Source organism: Salmo salar, chromosome 11 (assembly GCF_965601325.2).
Source record: "Salmo salar chromosome 11, fSalSal1, whole genome shotgun sequence".
Lineage (NCBI taxonomy): Eukaryota > Metazoa > Chordata > Actinopteri > Salmoniformes > Salmonidae > Salmo > Salmo salar.
The window spans coordinates 122,275,150-122,289,886 of record NC_138301.1 but is presented as its reverse complement, the minus strand read 5'-3'; the positions used below and the strand labels follow the sequence as shown (position 1 = coordinate 122,289,886).

The 14,737-nt window shown below is 41.4% G+C and overlaps 1 protein-coding gene across 1 annotated transcript in view; it reads right to left on the bottom strand.

Moving 5' to 3' along the window:
- The window catches only part of gbe1a (glucan (1,4-alpha-), branching enzyme 1a), a 148,024-nt gene that overhangs the window by 112,552 nt on the left and 20,735 nt on the right, over window positions 1–14,737 (bottom strand). The window contains exon 2 of the mRNA XM_014129886.3: window positions 966–1,135. Coding sequence (XP_013985361.3) covers window positions 966–1,135 — 170 coding nt within the window. The remainder of the gene's footprint in view (window positions 1–965; window positions 1,136–14,737) is intronic.

Below are 14,737 nucleotides of genomic sequence, written 5' to 3'. Positions count from 1 at the left end.
TACCGGGTTTGGTCAACACCACCTTCCATCTCGTCCCAACGATACCGGGTTTGGTCAACACCACCTTCCATCTCGTCCCAACGATACCGGGTTTGGTCAACACCACCTTCCATGTCGTCCCAACGATACCGGGTTTGGTCAACACCACCTTCCATGTCGTCCCAACGATACCGGGTTTGGTCAACACCACCTTCCATGTCGTCCCAAAGATACCGGGTTTGGTCAACACCACCTTCCATCTCGTCCCAAAGATACTGGGTTTGGTCAACAACGATACACTGTGGCGTTCAATCGTTGCTCAGTTGGTATCAAGGGTCTTAACGTGTACCAGGAAAACATTCCCCACACCATTATTGTGCCCTGATATCAGTCTTAGTTTGTTAGAACGTTAGAACGTTAGAACGTTCAAACAGTAACTAAATGCCTCGATGTCTGTTTTATACAACAAGCCACGGTCACGTGACTCGCTGTCTGTAGGAGAGAACCATTTTCCTGAATGGGATGGTGTACCTAATAAACTGTCCGGTTAGGGTGTGTATATGTATGTATGCATGCGCTAGCGATAAGGAAAGTGAATATATATATATTATATATTATATATATATTATATATATAATATTATATATATTATATATATATATATATATAATATATATATTATATATATATATATTATATATATATTATTATAAAAAAGTATTTGATCCCCTGCTGATTTTGTACGTTTGCCCACTGATAAAGAAATGATCAGTCTATAATTTTAATGGTGGTTATTTGAACAGCGAGAGACAGAATAACAACAACAACAAAATCCTGAAAAACGCATGTCAAAAATGTTATAAAATGATTTGCATTCGTGTACAGTGCATTTGCACTGTATATATATGTCCTCGTCCGCCCGTGTGCGTGTGCGTGCGTGTGCGTGTGCGCGTGTGTGTGTGTGTGTGTGTGTGTGTGTGACTTACTGAAGTCCCCAGTGAGGAACAAGGCCTGAGCTCCTGGAGCCCACTCTCTGAACATCAGGCTGTTATTAGCTTGTCTCTGGACACCGTAGAACATGTAACTCCTGGTGAAGTTATCAAAACTCCCCTCAGCCTCCTCCAGCTTAGACAACCTCTCAGTGAACAACTGGTACCTACAGAGAGAGAGAGAGAGAGAGAGAGAGAGAGTGGGATTAGTTAATGTGTGTGTACTGACTCCTCTAAGCCTCCTCTAGAGAACCGGTACCTTCCCTATAAACCCCAAGTAGCATAGAAATAAATAAATAACAAAACGGACCGGTGGGAAAAAGAGCGGCCTCCATTGGCTATTGGAGTGCATACAGATGACATGTATATTCCTCCTGTTGCTGCCGCTGCTCCTGTTTCCCGCCCCTGTTCCTCTTCCTGTTCCTCTTCCTGTTTCCCGCCCCTGTTCCTCTTCCTCTTCCTGTTCCTCTTCCTGTTCCTCTTCCTGTTTCCCGCCCCTGTTCCTCTTCCTGTTCCTCTTCCTGTTCCCGCCCCTGTTGCTGTTCCCGCCCCTGTTGCTGCCCCTGTTCCTGTTTCCGCCCCTGTTCCTCTTCCTGTTCCTGCCCTTGTTCCTGTTTCCTGCCCTTGTTCCTGTTCCTGTTTCCGCCCCTGTTCCTCTTCCTGTTCCTGTTCCTGCCCTTGTTCCTGTTTCCTGCCCTTGTTCCTGTTTCCTGTCCCTGTTCCTGCCCTTGTTCCTGTTCCTGCCCCTGTTGCTGTCCCTGTTATTAATGGGCCATTCTAAATGGAAACACATTTGACATATTACTAAAAGAGCAGATTTAATTGAGAATAGTCTGATGGGTGAACATATGATCACTTGATGAGAGAACAGTTTGTCCAGCCTGAGACAAGTAACAGAGAACAAGCTTTGTTTTTTACAACTTTCTTAAATCTTCAATAGTCTGAAGTCCCGTCATGCAGCCCAAATATGTTTTGATATCTAACACATTCTAAAAGGTTTGTATCATTCACAACTAAAGTTGCCAAATAACTCTAAATCCAGCATATAGGACCTATTTCAAATGATCACTTTTAACGTAGCCACTTCATGTGAGCACTCGCTCCGGAATGGGAAAAATATCCTATTTTATTCAGATAAGAAGAATATAATTAAAAAAATTAAGTGTTAAACAAATCAAAATATATTGATTCTTCAAAGTAGCCACCCTTCGCCTTGATGACAGTTTTGCAAACTCTTCTGTATATAAATATATTTTAAATTGATTAACACTTTTTTGGTTACTACATGATTCCATATGTGTTATTTCATAGTGTTGATGTCTTCGCGATTATTCTACAATGTAGAAAAATAGTAAAAATAAAGAAAAACCCTTGAATGAGTAGGTGTGTCCAAACTTTTGACTGGAACTAAGTATTCACACCCCAGAATCACCTTTGGCAGCCATTACATCTGTGAGTCTTTCTGGGTCAGTCTCTAAGAGATTTCTACACCTGGATTGCGCAACACTTGCCAAAATTCATCAAGCTCTGTTGAATTCGTTGTTGACCATTTTGTAGTCTTGCCATAATCCCCAGCATTTAACAATTACAAGCATGCCCATAACATGATGCAGCCACCACTATGCTTACAAAATATGGAGAGTTGTACATAAAACTTTGTATTCAGGACAAAAAGTTAATTGCTTTGCCACTTTCTTTGCAGTTTTACTTTAGTGCCTTGTTGCGAACAGGATACACGTTTCGGAATGTTTTTATTCTGTACAGGTTTCCTTCTTTTCACTCTGTCATGTAGGTTAGTATTGTGGAGTAACTACAATGTTGTTGATCCATCCTCAGTTTTCTCCTATCACAGCCATTAAACTCTGTAACTGTTTTAAAGTCACCATTGTCCTCATGGTAAAATCCCTGAACGGTTTCCTTCCTCTCCGGAAACTGAGTTAGGAAGGACGCCTGTATCTTTGTAGTGACTGGGTGTATTGATACACCATCCAAACTGTAATTAATACCTTCATGCTCAAAGGGATATTCAATGTCTGTTTAATTTTTATTTATTTTACCCTTCTACCAATAGATGCCCTTTGCGAGGCATTGGACAACCTGCCTTGTCTTTGTGGTTAAATCTGTTTGAAATTCACTGCTCGACTGAGGAACCTTACAGATAATTATATGTGTGGTATACAGAGATGAGGTAATCATTCAAAAATAATGTTCAGAGATTGAGTGTTTAATAGTCACATGTACAGGGTTGCAGGTGTGTGATTGCAGGGTACAGTGAACATCTTAAACACCATTACTGAACACAGAGTGAGTCTATGCAACTTATGTGACATGTTAAGTACATTTTTACTCCTGAATTTATTTAGGCTTGCCATAACAAAGGAGGTTCATACTTATTGACTCGATACATCTCAGATTTTACATTTTTAATTAGATTGTAAAAATGTCTAAAAACATTATTCCACTTTGACATTATGGGGTAGTGTGAGTAGAGACCAGTGACACACAATCTACATTTAATCCATTTTAAATTCAGGCTGTAGTACAACAAAATGTGGAAAAAGGCAAGTGGTGTGAATACTTTCTGAAGGCAATGCACACACACACACACACACACACACAACTAAATAGTTTTCAAATGTACTTAATAGTCTCACAATGAATTTAAAATAATCCCAGTAAATGGCTAAACAACCTCAACACGTTCTTTCAGAACCAACAACAAACATACATTTACAAAACGTAGAAGAATCAGCTATTAAAAGATAACCAGAACCCACTGGATTCTCTAAGTACACCTTAATACATGAAAAGAAGCTAAGTGTTCTTATGCTTTGTTGATTTCCAAAATATATAAACTGTATAAATTGATGGAAAGTGGTGTGAAGGGGAGGGGGGTGGGCTACAATATTATAAAATCACTGTAGACAAATACACTATTTAAGTATGTTGAAGCTTAAACACAAATTGGAGCAGTTAGGTAATTAAAACCACACAACTGAATAATTTAGTAAAATAATACTGGCTGAAATTTTGTTAAAAATTCTTACAAATTAAAAAAGAATGACCTTGAATAAATATTGACGTGTGAAATTTGAGCTCAATGAGCTCAATATGAATTGAATACATCAACAGTAGTTAGATATTAGCCATATATCCTCCTATAGTTTACTAGGGTGCATACAGCAGTTCCTTCTTTAAAAGTTGTATCATACTGCGGTACACCTTGCGTGCTGCCTCAGCATTCTGTGGCACGTCGTTTTAATTCTCTGCCATTTTTTCCTGTTACTGCAAGTTATTGCTAGTTTGACCACCAGAGGGCATCTTTGAGAAGCCGTATTGGCATTACCGGGCCATTTACATTTTTTTTTTGTAATAACATAGTATATGGGATTGATTTTAAGAAATGTGGCTTAAATTTGATTAATATTATGGTGTTTCTATGGCGCTGTTCAACGTGATGGTCGGGATTAGGCTACAGGATAGGAGGATTCTAAATGGTTTGCCTTCATTAGACAACTTTGTTCCAATATTTCTGTAAAAATCAGTGATATTTATTCCCATAGTAATTCGTTATGGAGCCATAACTAAAATCAACATCTGCATTTTGAAAGAGTATTTTTTCTCATTATTTTATTAACAAAATGTTTTTTTTTGTTTATTAGGCTACTGTGCTGTTTACAATACATAATGTAGTAAACATGGGAAAGTGCCTAATTTCTTACATAAGGGAGAGCAGGCCATGTCTGTACTACAGAATGCAGGGCACGCTGGATACTGGGGTTCAATTCCCTAACGGGGAGGATGGAGTAGGCTGTCCTTACGCAGGAGTAGGCTGTCCTTACATCCTTGTAAATAAGAATTTGTTCTTAACTGATTCCATATGTGTTATTTCATAGTTGTGACGTCTTCACTATTATTCGACAACGTAGAAAATAGTCAAAAATAAAGAAAAATCCTGGAATGAGTAGGTGTGTCCAAACATTTGACTGGTCATTTGATTAATATTAACAAAACAATTCCTCTGGGTTTCTGTTAGAATGGAATGGAAAATTTGGCGCTGTACAATATGATTCCATATGTGTTATTTCATAGTTGTGATGTCTAACTACAGAATTAGACAGACATTACTCAACACTAGAAAGACTGATTTCGCCTGTGGTAGGCCTACAGTATATCGGAAAATACAAATTCAATGATGTGACTCTCCGCCAATAATTACATTTAGAGGATTGGAGAAATTAAATTAATATTTTTGGGGCATTTTCTGTTAGATATGATCACAGTTCCCAAGGGGCTTTTATATAATTCTAAATTAATTAATAATAGTCGCTTTGTTTAAAAAGTAACGATATTTTGGAGATTTCATTTAACCTGTTGAGGACCCAAAAAAAATACCATAAAAATTGATTTTAAACATCGTTTGACATGTTTCTACGAACGGTAATGGATCTATTTGACTTTCGTCTCTGGTACTGCGCTCGCGCGTTATGCCTTTGGATTAGTGACCTGAACGCACAAACAAAACGGAGGTATTTGGACATAAATTTGGAGTATTTCGAACAAAAATACAATTTCTTGTGGAAGTAGGAGTCCTGGTAGTGCATTCTGACGAAGATCAGCAAAGGTAAGAGAATATTTATAATACTAATTCTGAGTTTAGTTGACCCCAGAACTTGGCGGGTATCTGTATAGCTTGCTTTGATGGTTGAGCTCTGTACTCAGAATATTGAAAAATGTGCTTTCGCCGTAAAGCTATTTTAAAATCTGACACAGCGGTTGCATTAAGGAGAAGTATATCTATAATTCTTTCAATAACTGTTGTAAATTTTATCAACGTTTATGATGAGTATTTTTGTAAATTGAACAGCACATTCACCGGAGGTTTTGGTGGGAATACATTTTCTGAACATCGCGCGCCAATGTAAAATGGGGTTTATGGATATAAATATGAACTTTATCGAGCAAAACATACATGTATTGTGTAACATGAAGTTCTATGAGTGCCATCTGATGAAGATCATCAAAGGTTAGTGAATATTGTAGCTGTATTTTTGTTTTTTGTGATGCATGTCCTTGCTTGGAAAATGGCTGTGTGGTTTTTCTTGTGAAGTTTATGTCCTAACATAATCTAATTTTATACCTTCACCGTAAAGCCTTTTTGAAATCGGACAATGTGGTTAGATTAACGAGAAGTTTATCTTTAAAATGGTGTAAAATAGTTGATTGTTTGAGAAAACGAAATGTTTGCTGTTTTGTATTTCGTGCCATGTTATTTCACTGGCTGTTGAATAGTGTGTCCCGCAGGTGGGACGTGACCGTCCCACCTAGCCCATAGAAGTTAACAAATACTGACTTATAAAACCACTATGAGATGGAATCAAATGTGAGTGACTGTGGCTATCAATAAACACTGTTAGGTGTGTAAATGTGGTGTGTTCTTATGATCGTCCCACTGCAATGTATGGTGCAATCAGGTCTTGCAACAATGAATCCTACCACACCGTAGTATGGCAGTGCAACAGAAGAATCCTACCACAGCATATGATGGCAGTGCAACAGAAGAATCCTACCACACCGTAGTATGGCAGTGCAACAGAAGAATCCTACCACACCGTAGTATGGCAGTGCAACAGAAGAATCCTACCACACCATAGTATGGCAGCGCAAATTCAGTGTCCTCCAAGGAAAAATAAATCTTTGCATGCAACTTCTTACGCCTGTCCTGGGTTCTGGCGGCTCACCATCCTTGGTCGAACTGAATCCATACTCAAAAAAACAGATCTGTTTTACAAACAGGATCACTCAATACGAACTCAGCAAAAAAAGAAAACGTCCTCTCAGTGTCAACTGCATTTATTTTCAGCAAACTTAACATGTGTAAATATTTGTATGAACATAACGATTCAACAACTGAGACATAAACTGAACAAGTTCCACAGACATGTGACTAACAGAAATGGAATAATGTGTCCCTGAACAAAGGGGGGGGGGGGGTCAAAATCAAAAGTAACAGTCAGTATCTGGTGTGGCCACCAGCTGCATTAAGTAATGCAGTGAATCTCCTCCTCATGGACTGCACCAGATTTGCCAGTTCTTGCTGTGAGATGTTACCCCACTCTTCCACCAAGGCACCTGCAAGTTCCCGGACATTTCTGGGGGGAATGGCCCTAGCTCTCACCCTCCGATCCAACAGGTCCCAGACGTGCTCAATGGGATTGAGATCTGGGCTCTTCGCTGGCCATGGCAGAACACTGACATTCCTGTCTTGCAGGAAATCACGCACAGAACGAGCAGTATGGCTGGTGGCATTGTCATGCTGGAGGGTCATGTCAGGATGAGCCTGCAGGAAGGGTACCACATGAGGGAGGAGGATGTCTTCCCTGTAACGCACAGCGTTGAGATTGCCTGCAATGACAACAAACTCAGTCCGATGATGCTGTGACACACCGCCGCAGACCATGATGGACCCTCCACCTCCAAATCGATCCCGCTCCAGAGTACAGGCCTCGGTGTAACGCTCATTCCTTCATCGATAAACGCAAATCCGACCATCACCCCTGGTGAGACAAAACCATGACTCGTCAGTGAAGAGCACTTTTTGCTAGTCCTGTCTGGTTCAGCGACGGTGGGTTTGTGCCCATAGGCGACGTTGTTGTCGGTGATGTCTTTGAGGACCTGCCTTACAACAGGCCTACAAGCCCTCAGTCCAGCCTCTCTCAGTTTATTGCGGACAGTCTGAGCACTGATGGAGGGATTGTGCATTCCTGGTGTAACTTGGGCAGTTGTTGTTGCCATCCTGTACCTGTCCCACAGGTGTGATGTTCAGATGTACCGATCCTGTGCAGGTGTTGTTACACGTGGTCTGCCACTGTGAGGACGATCAGCTGTCCGTTCAGTCTCCCTGTAGCACTGTCTTAGGCGTCTCACAGTACAGACATTGTACTTTATTGCCCTGGCCACATTGGCAGTCCTCATACCTCCTTGCAGCACGCCTAAGGCACGTTCACGCAGATGAGCACAGACCCTGGGCATCTTTCTTTTGGTGTTTTTTCGTGTCAGTAGAAAGGCCTCTTTAGTGTCCTAAGATTTCATAACTGTGACCTTAATTGCCTACCGTCTGTAAGCTGTTAGCGTCTTAACGACCGTTCCACAGGTGCATGTTCATTAATTGTTAAAGGTTCATTGAACAAGCATGAGAAACAGTGTTAAAACACTTTACAATGAAGATCTGTGAAGTTATTTGGATTTTTACGAATTATCTTTGAAAGACAGGGTCTCCCCTCCTTCTCCCTTGGCGTTTCATTAGAATTTTCACTGTGTTTTAAAGACAAGGCCTACAGTCTTTGATGTGATTTTCCACAGAAGGCCGAGCAACTAGATAATTGGACCTAGAAAACACACCATGTGGTTGACATTTAGCTACATTACCATTAGACACCCTGTGGCTGACATTTTGCTACATTACCATTAGACACACTGTAGCTGACAGTTCACTACATTACCATTAGACACACTGTGGCTGACATTTAGCTACATTACCATTAGACACCGTGTGGTTGACATTTTGCTACATTACCATTAGACACACTGTGGCTGACAGTTCACTATATTACCATTAGACACACTGTGGCTGACATTTAGCTACATTACCATTAGACACACTGTGGCTGACATTTAGCTACATTACCATTAGACACACTGTGGCTGACATTTAGCTACATTACCATTAGACACACTGTGGTTGACATTTAGCTACATTACCATTAGACACCCTGTGGTTGACAGTTCGCTACATTACCATTAGACACACTGGTTGACATTTCACAACATTACCATTAGACACTGTGTGGTTGACATTTTGCTACATTACCATTAGACACCGTGTGGTTGACATTTCGCTACATTACCATTAGACACTGTGTGGTTGACATTTCGCTACATTACCATTAGACACCGTGTGGTTGACATTTCGCTACATTACCATTAGACACCGTGTGGTTGACATTTCGCTACATTACCATTAGACACCGTGTGGCTGACATTTCACTACATTACCATTAGACACCGTGTGGATGACATTTAGCTACATTACCATTAGACACACTGGTTGACAGTTCGCTACATTACCATTAGACACACTGTGGCTGACATTTCACTACATTACCATTAGACACCGTGTGGTTGACATTTAGCTACATTACCATTAGACACCCTGGTTGACATTTCGCTACATTATCATTAGACACCGTGTGGTTGACATTTCGCTACATTATCATTAGACACACTGGTTGACATTTCGCTACATTACCATTAGACAACCTGTGGTTGCATCGCAATCACGCTCATCTTCCGAAGCGTGAAACTTGTTCGCTTCCCTTCGTGGACACTCCCCTCTAGCCCATGCCGATGCCAATCCAATGTTTTCTCATTTGTGGGGAGTAGTGAATGAGTGTACACTTCAGGAGGAAGGAGGAGATTATTGGGACGTCCACCTATTTGACATTTAGCTCCATTACCATTTCAAAAACGCACAGCGTCGCCAAGACCATGGAACATAGCCCCTAGCATGACAGACAGAGACAGACCACACACACACACACACTCTCTCTCTACTGTTATCCAGTGTGTGTTAGTGTCTGATTCAACGAACAACAACTGAAGAGAGGAAGGCTGTGAATAAAACATTCAACTGTTGTTAATTACCTCTCAGTGTATTCCATGTTCTCTCTGTGTGTGTGTGTGTGTGTGTGTGTGTGTGTCAACACATCAGTGTTTCTGTTTTAATGAGCTCAGTATAGACCTCCAGAGACAGCCTATCACATCCTCCCTGTCACCATCACTCTACAGAGGTCACACAGAGGTCACACAAACACATGCAGGCAGACACAAACATCTCTCAAAGGGGACGCCGCTAACACTCATACACAACCTCGACCGGGCCTGTATTGATCTCTCTCTCACACACACACACACACACACACACACACACACACACACACACACACACACACACACACACACACACACACACACACACACACACACACACACACACACACACACACACACACACACACACACACACACACACACACACACAGGACTGTCTGACAAGACATCCTAGCCCAGGGCCACGTCTGGCCCAGGTAAAGACCAGCCCAGGGCCATGTCTGACCCAGGTAAAGACCAGCCCAGGGCTACGTCTGACCCAGGTAAAGACCGGCCCCAGGGCTACGTTTGACCCAGGTAAAGACCGGCCCCAGGGCTACGTTTGACCCAGGTAAAGACCGGCCCCAGGGCTACGTTTGACCGAGGTAAAGACCGGCCCAGGGCTACGTTTGACCCAGGTAAAGACCGGCCCAGGGCTACGTTTGACCCAGGTAAAGACCGGCCCAGGGCTACGTCTGACCCAGGTAAAGACCGGCCCAGGGCTACGTCTGACCCAGGTAAAGACCGGCCCAGGGCTACGTCTGACCCAGGTAAAGACCGGCCCAGGGCTACGTTTGACCCAGGTAAAGACCGGCCCAGGGCTGTTTGACAGAGAGTCCATGACTTCAGCCCAATAGTGTGTAACACCACAGTGACTTCAGCTAGCTTATCATTTTTCATATAGAATAATGTTTCTAACTGTTATCTATATGTGGAGGTGCATGTTGTGAAAGAAAGCTATTCTATAAACATTCAGATAAGATCTTCAGTTTATTTCTGCTACTATTTAGGGCAGGAGGTTGTGTGTGTGTGTGTGTGTGTGTGTACGGTAACACCTCAGAAGTCACTGCCAAATCAGCAAGCTGGATCACCATGACTCAGTGCTTTTGACCGACCAGAGACACAGGACTTGGGCAGCGCCCCATCTCTCCCCGTGACACTCATTCAGGATTTTTCAACACACATTCTGGAGTATCTCCTATCATTGGCACCTGCTCACTCCGTATATCATCTCATCGTGACCAAGTGATTTACATAGGACAGGACACACGACTTGGAAAGCCCCCCCTCCAGACAGACAGACAGACACAGACAGGACAGAGACAGACAGAGACAGACAGACAGGACAGACAGGACCGACCAGACTCAGGAGCATCTCCCATCACTGGCTTAAAACACAGGATTGTTGAATACTCATTTCTAATTGGGACAAATAGTGAGCTCCAAAAGTATTGAGACAGTGAGAACTGTTGTTGTTATTGTTTCTGTACTCCAACACTTTGGATGTGAAATGATACAATGACTATGGAGGTTAAAGGTCAGCCTGTCAGCTTTAATGAGAGGGTATTTCCATCCATATCAGATGAACCGTTGAGAAATTACAGCACTTTTTGTACATGGTCCCTACAATTTTAGGGGACCAAAAATATTGGGACTAATATGTGTATTAAAATGAAGTACAAGGTCCCACATTCATAGCATGCATAGCTTGTGACTAAAAATGTGTACAATGCATTTGCTATTTGTTTCAGATTATTTCGTTCCCAATAGAAATGAAATGGTAAATAACGTAGTGTGTCATTTTGGAGTCACTTTAATTGTAAATAAGAATAGAATGCGATTCTAAATTCTTCCATATTAATATCGACGCTACCACGATTTACGAATAATCCTTAATGAATTGCGAATAATTATGAGTGAGAAAGTGAAGAGGCATAAATATCAAAAAGTTCTGTAATTTCTACCACAACTACTATTTTACAACCATTAATAATGCAAGGCTAGAAACACACCACATTTCCTTCAGGAATTATATTTTGAAGTTAAGCTTTACACTCTCAAAACTGCATAGTGACTGAAAGCCTGGATGTTTAAACTGCATAGTGACTGAAAGCCTGGCCTATCCTGGATGTTTAAACTGCATAGTGACTGAAATCCTGGCCTATCCTGGATGTTTAAACTGCATAGTGACTGAAATCCTGGCCTATCCTGGATGTTTAAACTGCATAGTGACTGAAAGCCTGGCCTATCCTGGATGTTTAAACTGCATAGTGACTGAAATCCTGGCCTATCCTGGATGTTTAAACTGCATAGTGACTGAAATCCTGGCCTATCCTGGATGTTTAAACTGCATAGTGCTTGAAAGCCTGGATGTTCAAACTGCATAGTGACTGAAAGCCTTGCCTATCCTGGATGTTTAAACTGCATAGTGACTGAAAGCCTGGCCTATCCTGGATGTTTAAACTGCGTAGTGACTGAAAGCCTGGTGTTTCCTGGATGTTTAAACTGCGTAGTGACTGAAAGCCTGGATGTTTAAACTGCATAGTGACTGAAAGCCTGGATGTTTAAACTGCATAGTGACTGAAAGCCTGGATGTTTAAACTGCATAGTGACTGAAATCCTGGATGTTTAAACTGCATAGTGACTGAAAGCCTGGCCTATCCTGGATGTTTAAACTGCATAGTGACTGAAAGCCTGGATGTTTAAACTGCGTAGTGACTGAAAGCCTGGCGTTTCCTGGATGTTTAAACTGCGTAGTGACTGAAAGCCTGGCCTATCCTGGATGTTTAAACTGCGTAGTGACTGAAAGCCTGGATGTTTAAACTGCGTAGTGACTGAAAGCCTGGCCTATCCTGGATGTTTAAACTGCGTAGTGACTGAAAGCCTGGCCTATCCTGGATGTTTAAACTGCGTAGTGACAAATCCTGGCGTAATCCTGGATGTTTAAACTGCATAGTGACTGAAATCCTGGATGTTTAAACTGCATAGTGACTGAAAGCCTGACGTATCCTGGATGTTTAAACTGCATAGTGACTGAAAGCCTGGATGTTTAAACTGCATAGTGACTGAAAGCCTGGCCTATCCTGGATGTTTAAACTGCGTAGTGACTGAAAGCCTGGCGCATCCTGGATGTTTAAACTGCATACTTTAAACCTTAATTATTCCTCTGAGAGGAGAGAGGCAGGACAGACAGGCTCTCGCCTCTCCTCTGTTCTGCTTTGTTCTTAATTAATCTATTGAGACTCAAGTTGACACTCGTGAAGAACTGGGGGGGTGTGTGTGTGTGTGTGGTGTGTGGTGTGTGTCTCGACACACACTTGTGCTTGTATTCGTGTTCCAAACATCCATCCATCCCTCTATTCCACCTTGCCTAGTCCTCCAAGGTGATGCCAAACTTCAATGTTGTTTAATATACCTGGTATCTCGGGTCCCCCCACCAGCGTACCTGGTATCTCGGGTCCCCCCACCAGCGTACCTGGTATCTCGGGTCCCCCCACCAGCGTACCTGGTATCTCGGGTCCCCCCACCAGCGTACCTGGTATCTCGGGTCCCCCCACCAGCGTACCTGGTATCTCGGGTCCCCCCACCAGCGTACCTGGTATCTCGGGTCCCCCCACCAGCGTACCTGGTATCTCGGGTCCCCCCACCAGCGTACCTGGTATCTCGGGTCCCCCCACCAGTGTATATAGTAATATAGTATATCAGTTCATCAGTGTATATAGTAATATAGTATATCAGTCCTCCACCAGTGTATATAGTATATCAGTCCTCCACCAGTGTATATAGTAATATAGTATATCAGTCCTCCATCAGTGTATATAGTAATATAGTATATCAGTCCTCCATCAGTGTATATAGTAATATAGTATATCAGTCCTCCACCAGTGTATATAGTAATATAGTATATCAGTCCTCCACCAGTGTATATAGTAAATCAGTCCTCCATCAGTGTATATAGTATATCAGTCCTCCATCAGTGTATATAGTAATATAGTATCAGTCCTCCATCAGTGTATATAGTATATCAGTCCTCCACCAGTGTATATAGTAATATAGTATATCAGTCCTCCATCAGTGTATATAGTAATATAGTATATCAGTCCTCCACCAGTGTATATAGTAATAGTATATCAGTCCTCCATCAGTGTATATAGTATATCAGTCCATCAGTGTATATAGTAATATAGTATATCAGTCCTCATCAGTGTATATAGTATATCAGTCCTCCATCAGTGTATATAGTATATCAGTCCTCCACCAGTGTATATAGTAATATAGTATATCAGTCCTCCATCAGTGTATATAGTAATATAGTATATCAGTCCTCCACCAGTGTATATAGTAATATAGTATATCAGTCCTCCATCAGTGTATATAGTATATCAGTCCTCCATCAGTGTATATAGTAATATAGTATATCAGTCCTCATCAGTGTATATAGTATATCAGTCCTCCATCAGTGTATATAGTATATCAGTCCTCCATCAGTGTATATAGTAATATAGTATATCAGTCCTCCACCAGTGTATATAGTAATATAGTATATCAGTCCTCCATCAGTGTATATAGTAATATAGTATATCAGTCCTCCATCAGTGTATATAGTATATCAGTCCTCCATCAGTGTATATAGTAATATAGTATATCAGTCCTCCACCAGTGTATATAGTAATATAGTATATCAGTCCTCCATCAGTGTATATAGTATATCAGTCCTCCATCAGTGTATATAGTAATATAGTATATCAGTCCTCATCAGTGTATATAGTATATCAGTCCTCCATCAGTGTATATAGTATATCAGTCCTCCATCAGTGTATATAGTAATATAGTATATCAGTCCTCCACCAGTGTATATAGTAATATAGTATATCAGTCCTCCATCAGTGTATATAGTAATATAGTATATCAGTCCTCCATCAGTGTATATAGTATATCAGTCCTCCATCAGTGTATATAGTAATATAGTATATCAGTCCTCCACCAGTGTATATAGTAATATAGTATATCAGTTCTCCATCAGTGTATATAGTATATCAGTCCTCCATCAGTGTATATAG